General features: G+C 41.0%; 1 protein-coding gene across 1 annotated transcript; it reads left to right on the top strand.

Moving 5' to 3' along the window:
• Positions 1-10,617: 10,617 nt before the first annotated feature.
• MSMB (microseminoprotein beta) lies at positions 10,618-21,250 on the top strand. Its single transcript, XM_053923454.1, is given in 6 exon segments — positions 10,618-10,623; positions 15,536-15,641; positions 16,732-16,767; positions 16,770-16,833; positions 18,279-18,366; positions 20,861-21,250. Coding segments are annotated over 6 exon segments (684 nt in total). The 3' UTR covers positions 21,245-21,250.
• Positions 21,251-23,980: the final 2,730 nt, after the last annotated feature.

The following is a 23,980-nucleotide window of genomic DNA, read 5'->3' as shown; positions in this document are numbered from 1 at the left end:
GAAAACAAAGACATTAAAGAAAGAAATTGAAAAAATACAAACAAATGGCAGGATATACATTTCTCAGGGATAAGAAAAAACAATATTGCTAAGCTGACTGAAATTCCTATCAAAATACCAATATCATTCTCAGAACTAGAACAAATAATTCTAAAATTTATATGGATACAGAACAGACCCTTAATAGCCAAAGCAATCTTGAGAAAGAACAAAGTTGGAGGTATCATGCTTCCTGATCTCAAACTATATTACAAAACAATAATAATCAACACAGGATGAGACTATCAGCTTCTAGTCAAGATGGCAATGTAGGCAGGCATGGCTCACCTCTTCTCAAAACCACAACAAAATTACAACTAAAATATAGAACAACCATCACTCAGAACATCAGAAATTGAGTTGAATGGAAGTCTGACACTGCAGAATTGAAGAAACCACATCCATCCAGATTGGTAGGAGGGGGCATGGACATGGAACAGTTTGGCCCCACACCTATATGTATAAAAATTCAGGAGGGATATCTCACGAGTGAGGAGTCCCAGACCCATACCAGACCCCCTCCCCCACAGCCCAGGATTCCAATGCCAAGAAGATAAGTCCCCACAACTTCTGGCTGTGAAAACCACTGGGGATTAAGTCAGCAGAGGAAGCTGCTGGAGACCTAAGAAGTTCCTCTTGGGGAACCCACACATGGACTCACCTACTCAGACTCACCTCCACTGAGCTCCAGCACCAGAGCGGCAGCTTGATGGGCACAAGTGGTATACAGGGAGAGAGTAAAGTGTCTGGCATTGGGGTGAGCAGACGCCACTGTCAGCTGAGCCTTTCCCCCGCCCCCCAGAGCTGGTAGGCTGGCACCATATCTGAGACTCCATCAACCTGGCTAACACTGTGACCCACCTTGAAGATCCACAGAGGCTCTACCCCACACAACTTATGGGCCCACCCAAGCTGCTTTTCCATAAGAATGGCTGGTCTTGGTTCCTAAATCCTATCAAACAAGCAATAGATGGCTTCAGTGAGCTCTAGCAGCAGCCAGATTAGAGTCACAACTTGGCTTCACCTAGGAATCTCCAAGCCCAGCACAAGTAGCAGCCATCTGAGACTGCTTTACAGTTCAGGCAGGGTGCCCCAGGCAAAACAAAGGTGCGGGCTGACCTTGAACTGCACCAGCAGGGAAACCCCAAGGCCAACACACTCAGTGCACAGCTGCAGACCACGGTAGAGCACCACCACCTTGCCCTTGTGCATCTGATCCTGCACGGAGGGTGGAGGTTGGTGATCAGTGGTCACAGCCAGTACTTGAAGCTGACTGGCCTGGGTAAATCCCTCCTATTGATCTGCCAACAGCAACCAAGGTTCAACTACAAGAGGAGGGTGTACTCAGGCCACATGAAGGGTGCACACTGAGTATCCAGTTTGGGTGATAAGGTCACTGGACTGTACAGGACACCTACTACATTAGGCCACACTACCAAGACACGGAGTCAAAGCAGCTCTACCTAATACATAGAAACAAACACAGAAGGCTCACAAAATGAGGAGACAAAGAAATGTGGCCCAAATGACAGAAAAGATCAGAACTCCAGAAAAAGAGCTAAACAAAATGGAGATAAGCAATCTATCAGATATAGAGTTCGAAACACTGTTTATAAGGATGCTCAAGGAACTTAGTGAAGACCTCAACAGCATAAAAAAAGATCCGGTCAGAAATGAAGAATACACTAATTGAAATAAAGAACAATTTACAGGGAAACAACAGTAGAATGGATGAAGCTGAGAAACAGATCAATAATTTGGAACATAAGGAAGCAAAAAACAGCCATGAAGAACAAGAAGAAAAAGGAATCCAAAAAAATGAGTATAGTATGAACAGCTTCTGGGACAAATTTAAGAGGTCCAACATTTGGCCCCAGCTAGTGTGACTCAGTGGATTGAGTGCTGGCCTGTGGACCAAAGGGTCGCCAGTTCGATTCCCAGTCAGGGCACATGCCTGGGTTGCAGGCCAGGTCCCCAGTAGGGGGTGTGAGAGGCAACCACACATTAATGTTTCTCTTCCTCTCTTTCTCCCTCCCTTCCCCTCTGTCTAAAAATAAAATAAATATAAATCTTTTTTAAAAAGAGGTCAAACATTCACATCATAGGTGTGCCAGAAGGAGAAAGGAAAGAGCAAGAAATTGGAAATCTAGCTTAAAAAATAGTGAAAGAAAGCTCCCCTATTTGGTGAAGGGAATAGACATGAAAGTCCAGGAAGTTCAGAGAGTCCCAATGATGGTAAATGCAAAGAGGCCCACTCAAAGACACACTTATTAAAAGGCCAAAGTTTAAAGGTAAAGAAAGACTCTTAAAAGCAAGAGAAAAGAAGTTAGTTAGTTACCTACCTTACTGGAAGGTTACCAGATGGGAGGGGGGAGGGAGAGAATGGTTGAAAGAGTCAGGGGATTAAGAAATACAAGTAGGTAGTTACAGAATAGCCAAGGGGAGGTAAAGTACAGTATAGGGAATGGAGTAGCTGAATAATTTATATGCATGACCCATGGCCAGGAGCAATGGTGGGGGCATTGCTTGAGGGAGTAGGAGGCACTGGGTGGAAGAGGGCAAAGGGAGAAAAATTAGGAGAACTATAATAGCATAATCAATAAAATATAATTTAATAAAACAGCATGTTACTGGCACAAAAACAGACACATATTATCAATGGAACAGAATAGAGAACCCAGAAATACACCCTTGCTTATATGGTCCACTAACCTATGACAAAGGAGGTAAAAATACACTGGAGTTACAAGTGATGTTGGGAAACCAAGACAGATACATTTTAAAAAGTGAAACTCTGCCAATATTTTACGCCATATACAAAAATAAACTCAGCCCTCACTGGGTAGCTCAGTTGGTTAGAGTGTTGTGCCAATGCATCAAGGTTGCAGGTTTAATCCCCAGTCAAGGTACATACAAAAAGCCACCAAAATATGCATCGATATGTAAAACAACAAAGCTGATGTTTCTCTCTCTTCTCTCTCTCTTCTCTCTTTCTCTTTCTCTCTCTCCCTATCTCTTCAAAATAAATAATAAAAAAATAAAAAATAAATAAATTCAAAATGGGTTAAAGAAATGTACTTAAATGTAAGGACTGAAACCATACAACTCTTAGAAGAAAATATACTAAGTAAACTATCTGAAATCAACCTGAGAATATCTTTTTGGATACACCTGCTTGAGCAAGGGAAACAAAAGAAATAAATAGAACTATATCAAACGAAAGAGCTTCTACACAACAGAGGAAATCTTCAACAAAACAAAAAAGCAACCTACTGAATGGGAGAATATATTTTCAAACGATATATCTAATAGAGGATTGCTATACAAAATATATAAGAAACTCATACAAGTCAATAACAAAAAAATAATAATCTGATTGAATATGGGCAGAAGACATGAAAACACATTTCTCCAAAATAAGACATACAGATGGCCAACAGACACTTGAAAAGATGCTCAAAATCCCTAATCTTCAGGAATGTGTGAATCACAACCGCAATAACATGTCACTTTACATGTGTCAGAATGATTATTATCAAAAAGTTAACAAATAACATGTGTTGGTAAGGATGTGGAGGAAAGGGAACCCTTGTGCATTCTTGGTGAGACTGCAAACTGGTGCTGCCACTATGGAAAACATTATGGAGATTTCTTTCAAAACTATAAATAGACAAATCATATGACCCAGCAATTTCACTCCTGGGTATTTATCCAAAGAAAATAATAATACTCAAAAAAGATATATGCACCCTTATGTACATTGCAGCATTGTTTATAACAGCCAAAACATGGAAGCAACTTAGGTGTCCGTAGATAGATGAATGGCTAAAGAAAATGTGAGATACATATATGGTCTGTCCGGAAGGTGTCTAGCCAAGTAATGGGAAAAATAGACACATTTATTGAAGAAGATACAAGAAACATTGTACATAGGACAATGATGCCTCAGTCCCCTTCAAAGTTGGTACAGTTCTCCTAATCACCATCAGCTAGATGCCCTGTCATATTTTTCTGAATTTCACTGATGGTCTGAAATCTCTTCCCTTTCAAAGGTGAATTTCGTTTTGGAAAAGCAAGAAGTCACATGGTGCCGAATCTGGGCTGTAGTGGGGCTGAGTCACCTGGGTGATTTGATGTTTTACCAAAAAACTGCAGGAGAAAGGATACATGAGCAGATGCATTGTTGTGATGAAGCTGCCAATCACCAGTTGCCCATAGCTGCAGCCTTCTGAATTACATGAATAGTTTCTATGGAGGAATGATCAAGCTTAGCACAAAATTTGAGGCATATTTGATGCTCTACTCGCTCGGTCATTTTGAATGAGATGGCCACAGCATACATGTGCTTATTCAATGGCATCTACCGCCCCCACTGACTACTACAGTGAAGCTGTCATTGTTCACGCATGTGTATTCCAGTCTACTGTCCTTGGCTGCCAAGTTACATTGATGTCATGCAAACCATTCTTGTTATACTAACAATGGCTGGACTTTAACTGGATAGACTTCATATATATGAATATTATGCAGCAATTATAAAGAATGAAATTTTGCCATTTGTGACAACATGAATGGGTATTATGTTAAGTGAAATAAGTCAGGCAGAAAGAGACAAATACTTTATGGTTTCACTTATATGTAGAATAGAAAAACAAAACAAACAAAACAAAAACAGACTCATAGAAACAGAGACTAAAGGGATGGCTATCAGAAAAAAGGTGGTGGGTGAGGGGTGCATGAAAGTGAAAGAGGAATACAGTCAGTAATACTTGTGATCACATTGTAAGGTATAAATATGTCAATTCACTATACTGTACATCTAAAACTAGTATAACCAAAATGAGATTGTTTACAAGCTATACCTAAATTTAAAAAGTATTTATTGAGATATAATAGATATATAATGTTAATTTGAGGTGCAGAAGAATGTTTCAATATTGGTATATATACAAAATGATCACCACAATAAGTCAAATTAATATCCATCACTACACATAGCTACAATTTTTCCCTTGTGATGAGAACTTTTAAAATACACTCTTAGCAACTTCCAAATATACAATACAGTATTATTAATATAGACATCATGCTATATGCCACATTCCCATGATTTATTTATTTTATAACCAGAAGTTTATACCTTTAAACCACCTTCATGCATGTTACCTACCTACCCCCACCCATCTCCAACAAAGGCAAGCCCATCTCTGGCAACCCCTCCAATCTATTCTCTGTATATGGGAGGTCACAGTTTTCCTTTTTTGCTTTTTGGATTTCACATATAAGTGAGATCATATGGCATTTCTCTTTCTGAAGAGGAATCTGTATAGCCCATATTTTTCAATTCTTAAATTAATTTATTGTTCTTCAATTTCAGTTGTCTGCATTTCTCCCCACCACTCCCACCCCACCCCAGCCAAACCCACCTCGCTCCCTTACTCCGCTTCCACCCTCCAACTTGGTTTTGTCCATGTGTCCTTAATAGTAGTTCCTGAAAACCCTTCTACCCACTATCCCTTCCCCCCCTCCCCTCTGGCTATTGTTAGATTGTTCTTAACTTCAATGTCTCTGGTTATATTTTGTTTGCTGTTTTCTTTTGTTGACTAGGTTCCAGTTAAAGGAGAGATCATATAGTATTTGTCCCTCACCACCTGGCTCATTTCACTTAGCATAATGCTCTCCAGTTCCATCCATGCTGTTGCAAAGGATGTAAGCTCCTTCTTTCTCACTGCTGCATAGAATTCCATTATGTAAATATACCGTAGTTTTTTGATCCACTCATTTGCTGATGGGCACTTAGGTTGCTTCCAGTACTTGGCTATTGTAAATTGGGCTGTTATGAATATTGGGGTGCATTTCTGCATAGGTTCTTTTGGATTGGTGTTTCAAGGTTCTTAGGGTATAATCTCAGCAGTGGAATTGCTTGGTCAAAGGCAGTTCCATTTTTAGTTTTCTGAGGAAATTCTATGCTGTTTTCCACAGTGACCTCACCAGTCTGCATTCTCACAATGTACTAGGAACAATGTACTAGGGTTCCCTTTTCTCCGCATCCTCTCCAACATTTGTTTGTGGATTTGTTTGTGTTGTCCATTCTGACTGGTGTGAGATGGTACCGCATTGTGGTTTTAATTTGCATCTCTCTGATGGCTAGTGATGCTGAGCATCTTTTCATATGTCTCTGAGCCCTCTGTATGTCTTCCTTGGAGAAGTGTCTGTTCAAGTCCTTCCCCCGTCTTTTAATTGGGTTGTTTGTCTTCCTGGAATGGAGTTGTGTGAGTTCTTTATATATTTTGGAGATCAGGCCCTTGTCTGAGGTATCATTGGCAAATATGTTTTCCCATACTGTTGGTTCTCTTTTTATTTTAATGCTGTTTTCTTTAGCCATGCAGAAGCTTCTTATTTTGATGAAGTCCCATTTGTTTATTCTTTCCTTTATGTCCCTTGCTTTAGGGGACATGTCAGTGAGGATGTTGCTGCGTAGAATATCTTAGATTTTCCTGCCAATGTTTTCCTCTAGGACTTTTATGGTGTTATGACTTATATTTAAGTCTTTTATCGACCTTGAATTTATTTTTGTGTATGGCGTAAGTTGGTGATCGAGTTTCAATTTTTTTGGATGTAGTGGTCCAAATATCCCAATGCCATTTGTTGAAGAAGTTATTTTTGCTCCATTTTATGCTCCTGCCTCCTTTGCCAAGTATTAATTGACTGTAGAGACTTGGATTTATTTCTGGGCTCTCTGTTCTGTTCCATTGGTCTATGTGCCTGTTTTTATGCCAGTACCAGGCTGTTTTGATTATAGTGGGCTTGTAATACAGTTTGATATCAGGTATTGTGATCCTTCCTGCTTTGTTCTTCTTTCTCAAAATTGCTGCAGCTATTCGGGGTTGTTTATGGTTCCATATGAATTTCTCAAATGTTTGTTCTATATCTGTGAAATATGTCATGGGTACCTTGATAGGGATTGCATTGAATCTATTAATTGCTTTGGGTAGTATGGCCATTTTCATGATGTTAATTCTTCCACTCCATGAGCATGGTACATGCTTCCATTTGTTTGTGTCTTCCTTAATTTCTTTCTTCAGTGTTGTGTAGGTTTCTGAGAACACGTCTTTTACCTCCTTGGTTAGGATGATTCCTAGGTACTTTATTTTTCTCGTTGCTATATCAAATGGGATTTTTTTCCTGATTTGTGTTTCTGCAGTTTCGTTGTTGGTGTACAGGAATGCCTTTGATTTCTGAGTATTGACTTTGTATCCAGCTGTTTTGCCAAATTCATTTATTAGGTCGAGTAGATTTTTGGTGGAGTCTATAGGATTTTCCATGTACACTATCATGTCCTCTGCAAACATTGACAGTTTCATTTCCTCCTTTCCAATTTGGATGCCTTTATTTCTTTTTCTTGTCTGATTGCTGTGGCTAGGACTTCCAATACTATGTTGAATAGGAGTGGTGAGAGAGGGCTTCCTTGTCTTGTTCCTGATCTTAGTGGGAACACTCTAAGTTTTTGTCCATTGAGCATGATGTTGGCTCTAGGTCTCTCATATACGGCCTTTATTATGTTGAGGAATGCTCCCTCAATTCCCACTTTGCTGAGTGTTTTTATCATAAATGGGTGCTGTATTTCATCAAATGCTTTTTCTGCATCTATTCATATGGTCATGTGGTTTTTGTCTTTGCTTTTGTTTATGTGGTGTATTTTGTTTATTGATTTGACAATATTGTACCATCCTTGCATCCCTGGGATGAATCCCACTTGATCATTGTATGTGATCTTTTTAATGTATTCCTGGATGTGGTTTGCCGATATGTTGTTGAAGATTTTAGCATCTATGTTCATGAGTGATATTGGCCTGAAGTTTTCTTTCTTTGTTATGTCTTTATCTGGTTTTGGGATTAGGATGATGTTGGCTTCATAAAACTAGTTTGGGAGTCTTCCATCATCTTGAATTTTTTGAAGTAATCTGTGGCAGATGGGTGTTAGCTCTCTCTTAAATGCTCTGTAGAATTCTCCTGTGAAACCATCTGGTCCAGGGCTTTTCTCTGTCGGAAGCTTGGCTTGTTGATTTTGTTTATCTTTTCAAAGAACCAGCTACTGGATTCATTGATCCTTACAATTGTACTTTTGGTCTCTATGTCATTTAATTCTGCTCTGATCTTGGTTATTTCCTTCCTTGTACTTGCTCTGGGTTGTCTTTGTTGTTGTTCCTTGAGTTCTTGTAGGTGTAGGGTTAGGTTGTTTATTTGAAATGTTTCTATTCTTTTTAGGTAGGCATGTATTGCTATAAACTTCCCTCTCAGGGCTGACTTTGCTGTGTCTCATAGGTTTTGGGTTGTTGTGAGTTCATTTTCGTTTTTTTCCAGAAATTTTTTGGTTTCTTCCCTAATATCAGTCTTCACCCATTCATGGTTTAATAGCATGCTATTCAATCTCCATGTTTCTTAGTGTTTGGGTTTTTTTTCCTTGAGGTTTGTTTCTAGTTTCAGCCCCTTGTGGTCAGAGAAAATGCTTGATATGATTTCGATTTTCTTGAATTTGTTGAGGCTTATTTTGTGTCCTATCATCTTGTCTATCTTTGAAATGTTCCATGTGCTTTTGAAAAGAATGTGTATTTTGCTTTTTGGGATGAAAGGCTCTCTATATATCAGTTAAGTCCATTTCATCTAGGGTATTGTTCAGTGACACAATATCTTTGTTGATATTTTGTTTGGAAGATCTGTCCATCTTTGACAGTGGGGTGTTAAAATCCCCTACTATAATTGTGTTGCTGTCAATATCTTCCTTGAAGTCCTCCAAGATTTTCTTTATGTATTTTGGTGCTCCTATGTTGGGTGCATATGTATTTACAATGTTTATGTCTTCTTGGTGGATTCTTCCTTTGAGTATTATGACGTGACCTTCTGGGTCTCTCTTTATGGCCCTTCTTTGGAAGTCTATTTTGTCTGATATGAGTATTGCTACTCCTGCTTTTTTTTCCTGTCCGTTTGCTTGGAAAATTTGTTTGCAGCCCTTCACTTTCAGTCTGTGTAAGTCTTTTGTCCTGAGGTGGGTCTCTTGTAGGCAGCATATGTGTGGGTCATGTTTTCTTATCCATTCAGCTATTCTATGTTTTTTGATTGGAGCATTTAATCCATTTACGTTTAAGGTTATTATCGATAGGTAGTTATTCATTGCCATTTTTTCCTACTTGTGTTCCTCTCTCTCTCTCTTTTCCTTCCTTTCCTTAAAACAGTCCCATTAGCATCTCTTGCAGAGCTGGTTTGGTGGAAGTGTATTCTTTTAGACCTCTTTTGTCTCAGAAGCTCTTTATTTGGCCTTCTGTCTTGATTGAGACCCTTGCTGGGTAAAGTAGCCTTGATTGCAGGCCTCTGGTTCTCATTACTTGGAATATTTTTTGCCATTCTCTTCTGGCTTGGAGCGTTTCCATTGAGAAGTCAGTTGCTAACCTTATTGGGGCTCCCTTGTGTATTCCTTCCTGTTTCTTCCTTGCTGCCTTTAAGATCTCTCTTTGTCTTGGAATTTTGCCATTTTAATTATGATGTGTCTTGCAGTGGGCCTCTTTGGGTTCCTCTTGCTTGGGACTCTCTGTGTTTCCTGGATTTGGGTGACTTTTTCTCTCCTCAGATTAGGGAAATTTTCCATCATTACTTTTTCAAACAGGTTTTCTATCCTTTGCTCTTCTTCTCCTTCTGGTATTCCTATTATACTGATATTATTACGTTTCATGTTGTCCTGCATTTCCCTTAATCCCTCTTCATTCTTTCTGAGCCTCTTTTCCTTTTCTTGGTCTTTCTGGGTCTTTTTTTCTACTTTGTCCTCCAGCTCGCTGATCCAGTCCTCTGCTTCATCAAGTCTGCTTTTGATTCCTTCTGCTGTGTTCATCAGTTCAGAAATTGTATTCCTCATTTCCTCCTGACCCTTGTTGATAGTTTCTATTTCCTTTTTCATGTTGATATAGTTTGCAGTGAGTTCATTGTAGTTTCTGGTAATTCTCTGTGAGCTCAGTGAGGTTCCTGATAACCATTGCTTTGAACTCAGTATCTGATAGTTGATTTGCCTCTATTTCATTTCGCATTTTTCTGAGGCTTCCTCCTTTCCTTTCTTTTGGGTGTTGTTTCTTTGACTTCCCATTGTTTTTGAGACTCTGCTTGTTAGCCTCTGCTTCTTAAATTGATCTATTCTGACTCCCTGGGTTTATGGTATGAACTTCTATGGTAGAATGCTAGTGCGATTCAGTGGTGCCGTCTCCTTAATCTCCTGAGCTCACTGGTCTTGGGCTGATGTTTATGGGTCTAACAGGGTCTAACTCTTGTCTTTTCAGAGCTACAGGTTTTATTGTCTCACCCTCTGATCTTTCAATGTCCTCTGTCTTTGGTTTCTGATCTTCATATATGCTGGAATACCGTTGGCTGTTCGCTCTGTTCCTCAGATCAGCTAGGTGTTTCACTGGTGCCGAGGGGAAGTGGACTCTCTTCCCACTTATTTCGCCGCCATCTTCACCTCATCCAAATGGTAAGTTTCTTAAATATACCAGGAGGTTCTGCTTGTTGCCAATCCCCAAAACCATCTTGAGCATAATGAGGGTAAGCAGGGGGGCTTTTTGAAGATCATTGTTGAACAAAGAGAAGGCTTGCTTGGTGCAGTGGAGAGTAAAGATTTAAGATTCAAGACGAGGTACAGAAAGTTCAAGCTGTTTGAGCACATGTGGCTTCGTGGGAAACAGGGCTGCAGAGTGCTGCTTTCCTTTTCCACAGAGGGCATATCTGTTCTTTCAGAATAGACCTGAGGAGTACCCTGTTAGGCCTTCTAGGCTGACCCACTGAACTATTCTAATGTCTCTCTGAAGTGTAGCTTTACATCCTGGCTGTGTGATTGGTGTCCTGAGCTTCTGTTTCTCTGTGAAATCAAATAAGATAGCATATCATGTGCCTAGCCATCCACCCAACTTAGGGGCAAGGCTCAGGAAAGGGGAGTTCTCTTCTCTGCTCTTTCATGTCAAGGGCAAATGCACATCAGGGTTGGAAATGGCAAGAATAAACATATAATTAGGGTGGAGATCTATTTCTGAATAACTCGTAAATCATGTGAAACCAGTTTCCTGTTGACAGTCAATCCTCAGTAAACACCAAGTGTGTCCTTGGCACATTATCTTTCCTAATCATGCCAGAGAGGTGGTAGTCCTCTCCTATGTAAGTTTTCTGTGACTTTCCCTGGATGTACATTCTTGTAAGGACTCTAGCTCATTAAAGTGGTAAGTAACTGGTTTTATCATACATAAAGGCCAGTAAAAGAAAAAAGTATATACAGTATATTCCTTATTTTAATGTGCAGTGATGTGTTTCTACTGGATATAATTTAATGATAAATGTGAGCCTAATTACGAATCTTTTTTAGATTACTTGCAATTCAGTGTGTGGAGTATAATGAGAGGCTGGGAGCTTGAGAAAACTCTTAATGAATTTAGCGCTATTTCTCTTCTCTAAGATCAAAGCTGTTGTTTCTTCCAGTAATTTTGGGATTCAGTTAGGCTTTATATGTGTCTCTAATTCTTGAGTGATTTGTGAATTAATATAATTTCAGAGCTATAGCACTGCATCATTTTACAGATGAGAAACTGAGCCTGCAGTTAGGAAGAAGCAGTCACTACCCTGTGGGCAGCTGAAACAGGAACCCAGGTGTCCCCCACTCTAGGCCAGTGGCCCCCAAACCAGGCTGCACAGTGGAATCATCTGTGCATGTTTGACAAATACTGACATCTGACTTCTGCACCAAATACTCTGAATTAATTGGTCTGCAGTGTGTCCTTGGGAATTGGAGTTTTTAAAAGGTGATTTTAATATTCAGCAAAATTTTAAAACCATCACCCTAGGCTCTTTTTAGTGTATCATGTTGTATTAAGAGAAAATTTTGCATCAAAATCTATGAAAATTCATGTATTCTTCCTTTCTGTCTTTATTTCAAACTTAGTCTTTTGTAAAGTATCCTTTGCTAAAGCCAGTGAAAGGGGATAAGCTGGGCTTCTCTGGTGGTACAGTGGAGCAGAGGGAGGAAGTGGCCAATGAATAGGAGTAGAAAAGCCTCCCTTAGTCCACACCTCAGAAACTGTCTCAGAAAGACAAAACTGGGAATAGTAGAAAAACAGTGGGATGGCAGCATGCTACTCCATTCAGACCTCTCCTTCAGCCTCATATACGTTGCTGAGCTGGCAATGTCCCTGCCCTGCTTAGAACCCTTAAAGACGCCTTACTCTTGGTCATGTGTGGAAGACCCAAGGAGCAGCAGCAGCTTACCTAAAGGGACACTATTTCTAGGCACTGCTTCACTCTAAGCCTGGCATGAAGCCACACCATCCAGAAGGTGCAACAAACACCTGCTTCATAGCTGCACTGTTGCTGTTCCTGCCCATAGCAGGTACTCATCTTTACTGAATGCTGCAGAAGAAGGAAAGGGAGGGAAGGGACGTGGAGAAACAGAATATGGGAACAAGAAAGAACTTTAGAGCTTTTGTACTGAGGTGGTCCTCAGACCAGCAGCATGGGCATCACCTGGGAGCTTGCTAGAAATTTGGACCCTTTGAGTCCCAACAAAGCAGAGTCTGCATTTTATTTTACAAGATTTCCCAGGGACTCATATCCATATTAAAGCAACACAGGCTTTGACCATGTTTCTTGTGCTCACCTGGGGAACTTGGTAAGGATGAAAAGGCATTGGCCCTGTCCTTCTTCAATGAGCTAGATTGTATTTGTTATTAAGCCTGGGTTACTCTGGTGCCCACCCAAGCAGGAGAATCTTTGTTATTACAGGGGAGGAAGCTGAGGCTGAGAGAGAGAGAGAGCCAGCCCATGGAGGTTATATGCAAATGGTTAATCTCAAAACTGTATACTTTGCTGTCTCCTGTCACCATGTTTGTACTGCATCCTTGAATAGTCAATTAGAATGCCTCGCTCAGGACAGCTGGAGATCTGGGAATTCTGTACCCTTCACTCACCCTGGGCTGCAGCCCTGGCTTGTGCCCTTTCATGCCTCTGTTCTGTGACTAGGTAAAACAAGACCTCCAAGATTCCTGTGATCACCAGCGTCCCCCAGAAGCCCTCTTTCTGTATGAAGGGAGCACAGACTCTGTCAGTAATGCTGGCTTTTTAATTTAATTTAATGTTGAGAAAAATTTCAGGTTTCCACGATCATCTTAAGCTGAATATTATGCAAAAGAATAAAACAGAGAGAGCAAGTGCAACCTCAAGTTCTGATGTGAGCTAAGTATGTTGAGAGTTTCTTGTAGTAATTGATTTAATTCTTTTGGTTATAAAACCAATGCATTTCATTGGAGAAAATTTAGAAAATAAGAGGAAAGGCCCAAAGAAAAATCCCACAGCTCAAAAATCACTTGTTAAAATTTGGTACAAAAACTTTAATCTTTTTCTGAGCATTTCCCTCTATGTGGATCTTTTTTACATTGGAATAACATAGGAATAACACCATGCAATTTTTTTTGTAACCTGCCTTATTTCACTTAGTCATAATAGTGATCATTTATGTCATTTCATATTCTCTTACCTCCTAACTTTACCAGTTCTTTTTTTTACCCTGAATCATCATATTCTCAAATAGCCTGTTTTGGGGGCTATTTTTATTATTTCCATTTCCCTGTTATGGTGAGCATCCTTGAGGAGAAGTCTGTCTCCTTCTGTGTGCCATTCTTCTTAGGGTCAAGCCTTAGAAGTAAAAAATGTGAAGTCAAATGTTGTAAACTGTTTTAAGAATATGGATATACATGATCAAATTGTGCTCCATAAAGATGATTCCAACATAAACTATTCTTATACAATTCACTTCCCAGATATACCTCAATTTCCCACTGGGGATTAGAAATTAAATAATTACTTTTGTCATCACATTATGGTTCTATTTTATTTACATATTTACATTTCTTTTCTCATCAGTAAGTTGAACTTTTTCCCATGTTTATTCATCATTTGTATTTGTGTGTGTGAGAAATGCCACTTTATTTTCCTTGCCATTTCTCTACTAGGATATTTTTATTTTTCCCATTGATATAGAGAAATTCTTTATATGATAATGCTGTTCTCCAAATTTGGTAATTGTTTTTTAATTTTGTTTATGGACTTATAACTTTTACATATTCAAATCAATTTCTTTTCTTTTTTATACTTAGAATAAGATAAATATTTGATTATATTTTCTGTGATTAGTTTATGGTCTTTACTTTTTTTTAATTGATTCCAGAGAGAGGGAAAGGGAGGGAGAAAGAAAGGGAGAGAAACATCAATGTGAGAGAGAAACATTGATCAGTTGCCTCTTGTATACCCTTGTATACAATACCCTTGTATTGCCCTCCTGACCGGGGACCAAACCCACAACCCAGACCTGTGCCCTGACTGGGAATTGAGCCTCAGACCTTTTGGTTTGTGGGACAATTCCCAACCAAGTGAGCCACACCAGCCAGGACTAAAGTTTTTAAATTATAGTTGACATGTTATATTATATTAGTTCCAGGTGAATCTGTCACCATACAAAGTTAGTTCATGATCTTATTGTAAAAATTTAACTTTCAAATCCTTTCAGAATTTATTTGTGGGAAGTAAAGTAGAAAATTAATTTTGTTTCTTTTTGAAATAGCCCACCATTTGTTCTAATATTATTTATTGAATAATCATTGTCTAAATATTTCAAAGACTAAGTTTACCTTATAATACACTTTTATATGTGTTTATAAATATACTTTCTGGAGTTTCTATGCTGCTGCCTTTACTTCTCTTTCTATTCTTATATCAGTAATGCATTACTTCAGGTAACATCAGTTCATAATTAATTTTTGACATCTTACAGAACAAGCACTCTCACCCCACCTCCTTTTTACAAGGTTCCTGAAAATTCCCACATAAAGTTTGTTTGTTTATTTAGTTTGCTCATCTCAAAATGATGACAAAAGCAACTTGATATTTTTCTTTGTCCTGCAGAGCCAGTATCAGCTACTTGAACTAATATGTTCACGCACCCATCAACAATGCCTTTATTACCTGGAAAATGAAGTTCTTAGCTTCATGGTCTAAGAACTCCAACTAATTCAGCTCCATGAAGTCTCCTATTGCATTTTCTTCATCTTTTTGTTAACATTTTATTATCTTCCTGAAGCTCTCTTCCACTCCCTCATTTCTGTCTTTTAAATTATATACACTCTGCAGAGAGTCTAAAAAATCAACTATCTGTAAGGCTTCCCCGAACCTCCTCTATAATAAAATAGCACACTATCATTATTTTTACTGGTCTCTGAACTTCAACCCATATTTAACTCTTTTTTCAATTTATTTTAGTGACTTGTGTAGGTCCTGTTCCTTTGCTTGATTACTTGATGGTAGAAGCTCCAGCTCTAAACCACCTGCCAAAGCCTGGTGGGGGTCATCCTACAGGATACTCAGTCAATGACTGCCGACTGAATTCATTTGTTTTCCTTCCTGACCCTTCTTTACATTACAGAATGCTCTTTTGAACAGCCTCATAATTTTGGCGAACTTGGTGACTTTATGCAATGCACAGGGCTGTGTTATACCTAATCCAAACACTCCAGGTGATTTATTTAATGGTAAGTCATGGCTTTTCAAGTTTATTATTTTACTGCAGCCTGGTAGATATATCCTGTTGGCAGATCAAGGCCTTTAAATCTAAATAGGAAGGAGGGTTAGGGCAGATATCAAATGGCATAAAATGAGAGGCTTCCATTTGCCATTTATATAAGACAGTAGTTCTCAACACTAGGTGTATGAGAAGTGCCTAGAGAGCTTTTGAAACTACCAATGCTCAGGCGCTATCCAAGACCACATATACCAGAATCTCTGGTGTAGGAGCTGCGTATGTAAAAGCTTCTTTATTGACCCCGCTACGTGCAGGCGAAGAACCATCAATTATTCCATAGCAGTACTTCTCAAACTTCAATGTTCAGGTAAACCCTCTGAGGATATTGTTAAATTAAAGGTTCTGATTCTGTGGGCCTGGAGTGAGAGTGTGAATTTGCATGTCCAACCCAGCCTCAGATAGTGATGATAGTAATTCCTCAAGCACACTTGGACCACCAAGACTTAAAGCAAGGGTTGTCACCCTTGGCTGAACATTTGAATCACTTGGGGAGTTTTTAAAAATATGGCAGCCTGGCCCCCCTGACTAGAGATTCTGATTTTGCTGTTGCGGGGTAGGACTCATGCATAGATTTTTTTTTTTAATACTCAAAATGTTTTACATGTTTATTTAGGGTTGAGAAAAAAAGCAAAGGGAGGTACAAAAATGAGACATTTATCCAGAAATAATCCATCAGAAAACAAACAAACAAACAAACAAAAAACTTGGCCCCAAGTACCCCCAGGATCATAATAGCTATCTGATTAAAGAGGAAGGCCTTATTTTTTTTTTCCTTGTAATATTTGTACTGAAATAAAATCTGGAAGGATTTAAGCTTGCTGTAGGAAAACATGGTCAGTGGCAGGAACTTGGCAGGTACTGAAACTTAGCTGTGGGAGAACACAGAAGCACTTTTCATAGGTGCCCTTAAAAACAATTAGATTTTTCCTTCTCCGGGAGCGGTGCAGATGACAGGGGCTGGCCCCATGTCCTACCTACAAGCCTTGTTCCAGTCGCACGACTTGGGGATACCACTTATGATGCCACATGTATTATTTTAGAATGCAAGGACCTCAGTAGAGTCATTCACCCACTTCATAGTGGAAGACTGAGAACTGTGAGGAGTGTTCTTGTGGCCAAGATGGAATTAGCTGCTGTAACATGTAACTCTCAAGCCAGCAGGGCTAAGAAGGGGTGCAGTTGCTGTTGGGTTGCTCGCTGAGGTACAGATGCTCCTTCTTTCAAAATCTTATCCTGAAGGGGAGTTAGTTTTCAGTGTTATTTCTCTTTTAATTGTAGTAAAATATACATAATATAAAATTTATCATTTTAACCATTTTAAGTGTAAAATTCACTGGCATTAAGTACATTCACAATTTATTTATTTTCCTCACCCAAGGACCTTTTTTCATTGCTTTTATTTATTTTTTTGAAGATTTTATTTATTTATTTTTAGAGAGAGGGGAAAGGAAGGAGACAGGGAGAGAAGCATCAATGTGTGGTTGCCTCTCATGAGTCCCCCACTGGGGACCTGGCCTGCAACACAGGCATGTGCGGTGATTTGGAATTGAACCAGTGACCCTTTAGTTCAAAGCCGGCACTCAACCCCTTGAACTACACCAGCCAGGGCTTTTACATTGCTTTTAGAGAGAGAGGGAGAGAGGGAGAGACAGAGAGACAGAGAGACAGAGAGGGAGGGAGGGAGAGAGGGAGAGAGAGGGAGAGGGAGGGAGAGAGAGAGAAGGAGAGAGACAAAGAGAGGGAGAGAGGGAGAGAGAAGGAGAGAGACAAAGAGAGGGAGAGAGGGAGAGAGAAAGAGAGAGAGGGAGGGAGAGGGGGGGAGAGAGAGAGAGAGGGAGAGAGAGAGATTCACACACTAAACTGGCAACGTAGGTATATGCCTTGACGGGGAATTGAACCCATGACCTTTTGGTCTATGCTCCAATCAACTCAGTCACACTGGCCAGGGCAAGTAGATTCACACTTTTGTGCAACCATCTCCACCATTCATATTCAGAACTTTTTCATCTTCTCAAACTTTAACTCCCTACCCAATAAATAACTCTCCATTCCCTCTTCTCCTCAGTCACTGTCACTGGCAACCACTGTTGTACTCTCTGTCCCTATAAATCTGACAACCCTAAATGGGATTATACAGTATTTGTCCTTTTGTGACTGGCTTATTTCAGTATAATGTCCTCAAAGATCATTCAAGTTGTAGCATGCCTCAGAATTTCCTTTCTTTTTAAGGCTGAGGAATGTTCCATTGTATACATATATAGCACATTTTATTTATGTATTCATCTGTTGATAGACATTTGAGTTGCTTTCACGTCAGTCTTATTTCTTTTAAGTTGTTTTTGAAACTTGATAAATATATTTATTATTAAATACCTACATCCAGATGGGTTGTTAAAGATAGGAAATGATACCTAGTGGTCTGAAACTATTCTAGAATTTAGCTAGTTTTACTTCAGCCTTGGTCTGTGGCGATTTGCAGGAGTAATAGTGGGTCTGAAAAGGCAGAGGGAATGGGTGTGAGGTATAAAGGATACTCTGTGGTTTTCCTCATACTCTAAACCCTAGTTTCTTTACTGCTTAAGTGTAGCTTGTGCCAGCCCAAAGATTGTGCAGATGTTTTCTGCTGGCTTGCTGTGGACACCAAAGGTCTAGCACTTGGGTCAACAGAACAGAGTGTACCTCCAATGTGGTCCTAATTGTTCTGTTTCCTCAGCAGCCACATCCATACAGCTACTCCACTCCCTGCCGCCCCTGGAAAATCCATTTGACGTGTTCACTTCAGTCTTGCCCTATAGTGTTTTGGAGGAATAGAAGTGGCTTTGATGAAAGAAGCATTGGTATCAAGTAGTGTTTCCCAAACTTGCCTGATCACAGACTCATCTGGGAAACCTGATAGAATACAGATTCCTGGGCTCACCCCAGGACCTACTGAATCAGAAGCTATAGGGGCCTAAGGAACCTGAATTGTAACAAGTACCTCAGAGAGTGTTTTGACACCACCGGTGAGTAGAGGAGCAAGCACTAGACTTAAGCATGAGACATCTGAGTGTCCAAAAAGTTCCAAACACATTTAATTGAGCATGCCCCATGCTAAGTGCTTAATGGAACAAAAGGGTTATCAGATCAGGCTTTCTGGCTGGCTGCCGGAAGCAGGTCCCCAGGTTTTGTCTCGTTTGGGTCACTGCATATCACAGCTCTACCTTGATCTTGTAGCTCCAGAAATTTGACATTGTCTTTGTGTCTAGTGTCAATGTGACTCTGGAGTGTGATTGCATCTGTGAAGTTAAGGGCTATTGAGCCATTCCTCCCTAACATTGCAGCAACCTACTTCCAAAGTGGCCAAAGCATCCATGCCACCTGGATTTGGAAACTTCCACCCCTGTCAATGCTGCGTCACTATAGCCCTGTCAATACAACTTTCTTCTAGGGTCCCATGAACCTAGTGCAGAAAAGAGTGAAGTGGGAAGAGCCTTGATGCTGGAGCCAGAGTAATAGAATCTGAATCTCCATTCCCTTGTATACCTGCTGTGTGATTATGGATACATTTCTTAATTTCTCTAAGCCTCAGTCTCCTCACAGCAAAATAGGGATGATCAGGTGTATGTGAAAATTAAATGAGATTCTGCATATAAATTTGTTAACTCAATATATATTAATGTCTACTCTACACCAGTCTGTGTCCCTTGAGCCTGGGACACTAATCAACACCAGTTGGAACTCAAAGCACTCCTTCCCTCTTTCCTTCCATGTGCCTGTCTCATTTGGCACATTGCTCCACAGAGAGGAAATGTGCACGTTTCTCTACTATTCAAAGTCAACTCTATTCCTTGTAATTGCCTCACAGCTTACCAAGTTTTTTTCATGATTTTTTTTTCCCTTTTGCAATAGCAAAAGATAGGTTTTGATTAAATTTTCTTTGGGATAATTGTTTTGACCCATTGTACTCTCTAGATCTCGAACTGCCCAGTGGCCTCCGCACTACTAAGGGCCTCCATCTCAGGTGCCCTGGGAAAATCTATTTTTAGTTCTCACTTTGGTTTCCAGATTACCTGTTGAGGGGAAGACTGAACTGTCCTCTTTTGTTAAAACAAGTCCATGGTCACCTTTGGGAAAGAAATATTCTCACAAAGGGCCCTGGTGGTGGCTGCTTCTGTACACACTTTGGTCAGGGACAATTTAAATCTGAGATTTAGGGATGGGTTCTGAGAGAGTGATGAGCCCTAACATTGTTTGTACCCTTGATTGTGTGGGTAGACTTTTCTGGAAAGATGTTCCCCAGTTTTCATCAGCTTCTCCCTGGGCCCCATGATTCTGGCCTGCAGTGACTCTCTTCCTGTTGGTTTAGCCAGCTCCTATCTGATAGTTCTTCATTAGAATGGGACAACTATTCCTTTCCCACATTCAAGCGGCAGTACTGCTGGCTACTTCCTGAGCAGGGACAAGAAAAGTCAGGCTAGAACAAGCTGCCTGGCCCCAAAGTAGCCCAGACCTGCATTTGGGCCTCTCAGAACTTACTTCTGTCCTGTGCAATGCAGAATGGAACTGAGAAACAATGTCAGGGGTCGTCTATGTGTTCAAATCCAGGTTCCTGAAGGCAGCACTTTGGGGTTGCAAGCCAAGGAGTGACAGTAAATTGGTGAGGGACATCCGAGACAGCTGGAGTGTGGGCTGCTTCAGGCACAGGCTGGGCATCTTATCCCTTCTAATAGGCCTTGCTCTTGTCTCAATGACAGTGTTGCTACACCTGTAAGCTGACGCAGATCCCGGCCAGCAGGATCTGTTGTGGTTGCAATATTCAAATACACAAGGACTACAGAAATCCTGTGGAGGAAAAGGGAAGGCACGGCCACTCCCTCAAGAGGAGAGTGCCCCACCCTTGCCTTGACAGGCTTTTATTGTTTTTCTAGGCCCCTTACATCAAAAAAGGTCCTCCTTTACTATGCAAAGGTTTGTTTTGCGTGGTTATCTTCTGCAGACAAAGGAGAGGGTGTCACTGAATACATCAAAGGAGGATATTTGCAATGTAAAGGAGAAATGGTCAAAATGGCTATGTTCCATACCTGGAGGGTCTAGCCCAGATTATGGGAAGATGAAGATACTCAGTAAACATTTGCTTGCCTCAGGGTGAGGGAGTTTTAGCAAGAGCAAGTCTCATAGCAGTCTGGGTACAATGCAGGCCTGATTTCCCACTGGAGAAGCTATCCATGGACATGGGTCCTGCCCACCAACCTCGCTCCCCATTGGCTTTTCCGAGTGGGGGCTGAGCCACATTTCCCACGCTTGGAATGGTTCCCCACAGTAAGCTATGACACAAGCAAGTGCCAGAAAATCTTCAACAAGGAGACGTGTAGTTTTACAGTGGTGGAGCAGAAGAATCCAGGAAAGTCTTGTTTTGTTGGTGGATGGGTGCTGTATTGTACTTCTAGTGGGACCAGAGCTCCCAACCAGAAGGGCCCCAGGATCTCCCAAGCCAAACCTCATTCTCATATGGCCTCTAACAGTCTATGGTTTTGTAACCCCATCAGTAAAAAAAATAAAATAAAAATTTTTTAAAATTGAGCAAACACTTGAACATGTGTATACTTGTGATTTCTAAATTATGTGTGCATTGATTTAAAACACATTATAAAACATGCAAACATTTAATGGAAGGAAGAAAAAACAAATATGAATAAAAGGTATAGTTTTCCTACACTCCAATAAGTCATTGTACATCCCCTACTCAGGTACTGCTGCTTCTGTTGCTTCTGATATGTCTGTACTCTGCTGGCCTGGTGTCCCACTTATCTGGTGAACAATTCAAAAGATAAATGTGTCTTCAAGTGAAATCTAATCCTGTATTTGCTTTGAGTTTTTCATATTTATCCTTCCTTCCTCTTCTTCAGAGTGTCCTTCATGCTACATCCCTCGTATACCTCTGTGTTTGCCTCAGGTTAGAGGAGGTTAGGTAGAGCAGGACAGCCTGGAAGAAGTAGCTCCAAGACCACATGCAGCCAGATGGGGTATTGAAAAGCCAGGGGCTCTGGCTTGGGGGAATGGCTGAAGTGTAGGGCTCCAGTATCAGCTGTCTCCTGCTGCATAAAGAAGACCCCAAAATTTAGGGATTTAAAACAGTAACAATATTATCATCTCCTGCTTCTATGCTAGAGAACATTTATTCACTCAATAGGTCTTTACTAAGTGCCTGGGTCAGGCAGTGCTATGGGCCTGGGGATATAGCAATGAGACAGACAGACTAGAGTCTGTTGTGTGTGTACGTGACAGATCACAAATGAAAGGACTGAAAGGAACCCGTGGGAGAAAAATGTTATAGAATTGGATCATTTGGGGAGCCCAGGTAGTGTTACTGAAACAAGTCCTTTCCCCCTGGGTTTTTCTGTTCTAGGTTTGTCTTGCCCACTGCCAGGTGTTAGGAACTGTGGCTCTCAATGCCAGAGTTTGGTAAAAAGGAAAGGAACCATTTATTCACAAGTTATACAGGTTTAGAGTAATGGTGGAATGTCGCCATTAAAATCCCAGTCCCTTTAAAATATCCACAAACAGGGAGAACCAAGATGGTGGCGTAGGTAGACACACTGTGCCTCCTCGCACAACCAGAACTGACAGAAAATCCAACGGCAAGGGGGTCCAACACCAAGGAAATACAAAATAAACATTCATCCAGACCGGTAGGAGGGGCGGAGATGGGCACCTGGGTGGAAAGGACTCGCGTTGCCACGTTGCCGCGTTGCCGTGGCGGGACTGAGACTGGCGGAGTGTGGGACGAACGGGGCAGGCAGTCTGACCACTGGCAGACCCTGCGGCCCCGCATTGGCGCACAGATAAACCGAGAGGGCTGGACTCAGAGTGGCGGAGAGCGGGGCAGGCTGAGCAGTGGGTAGCACCCCGCGGCCCCACATTCGTGAATAGATAACCGGAGGAACAGCGGGGAGCGAAGCAGACCACGGAACCCAGGGCTCCAGCAAGGGGAAATAAGGCCTCAAACCTCTGATTGAAAACACCCGTGGGGGTTGGGGCAGTAGCAGGAGAGACTCCCAGCCTCATGGGAGAGGTCGTTGGGGAGACCCACAGGGGCCTAGAGTGTGCACGGGCCCACCCACTCGGGAACCAGCACCAGAGGGGCCCAGATTGATTGGGTATCGGAGTGAAGGACTGAAGTCTGGAGGAGAGTGAGGCGGGCGCCATTGCTCTCTCTCGGCCCCTCCCCCACGTACAGAGTCACAGCCCAATGACTAGCGTTACCCTGCCCTGGTGAACACCTAAGGCTCCGCCCCTTAAAGTAACAGACGTGCCAAGACCCCCCCCAAAAAATGGCCCAAATGACAGAACACTTCAAAGCTCCAGAAAAAATACAACTAAGTGAGGAAGAGGTAGTCAACCTATCAGTTCAAAACACTGGTTATCAAGATGCTCACAGAATTGGCTGAATCTATTCGAAAACCAGATGAAAAAATGAAGCCTATGCTAAGAGAAACAAAGGAAAATGTACAGGGAACCAATAGTGATGCGAAGGAAACTGGGACTCAAATCAATGGTGTGGACCAGCAGGAAGAAAGAAACATCCAACCAGAAAAGAATGAAGAAACAAGAACTCAGAAAAATGAGGAGAGGCTTAGGAACCTCCAGGACATCTCAAAATGTTCCAACATCCGAATTATAGGAATGCCAGAAGGAGAAGAGGAAGAACAAAAAATTGAAAACTTATTTGAACAAATAATGAAGAACTTCCCTAATCTGGCAAAGGAAATAGACTTCCGGGAAGTCCAGGAAGCTCAGAGAGTCCAAAAGAAGCTGGACCCAAGGAATAACACACCAAGGCACATTATCATTACATTACCCAAGATTAAACGCAAGGACCTACATCCAAGATTACTGTATCCAGCAAAGCTATCATTTAGAATGGAAGGGAAGATAAATTGCTTCTCAGATAAGGTCAAGTTAAAGAAGTTCATCATCACCAAGCCCTTATTATATGAAATGTTAAAGGGAGTTACCTAAGAAAAAGAAGATCAAAAATATGAACAGTAAAAATGACAGCAAACTCACAGTTATTAACAACCACACCTAGAACAAAAACAAGAGCAAACTAGGCAAACAACTAGAACAGGAACAGAACCATAGAGATGGGGATCACATGGAGGGTTGCCAATAGGGGAGTGGGAGGGAGAGAGTGGGGGAAAGGTACAGAGAGTAAGTAGCATAGATGATAGGTGGAAAATAGACAGGGGGAGGGTAAGAATAGTGTAGGAAATGTAGAAGCCAAAGAACTTATAAGTATGACCCATGGAC

This window comes from Desmodus rotundus, chromosome 4 (genome assembly GCF_022682495.2).
Source record: "Desmodus rotundus isolate HL8 chromosome 4, HLdesRot8A.1, whole genome shotgun sequence".
NCBI lineage: Eukaryota > Metazoa > Chordata > Mammalia > Chiroptera > Phyllostomidae > Desmodus > Desmodus rotundus.
This window is presented reverse-complemented; position numbering and strand designations above follow the sequence as displayed.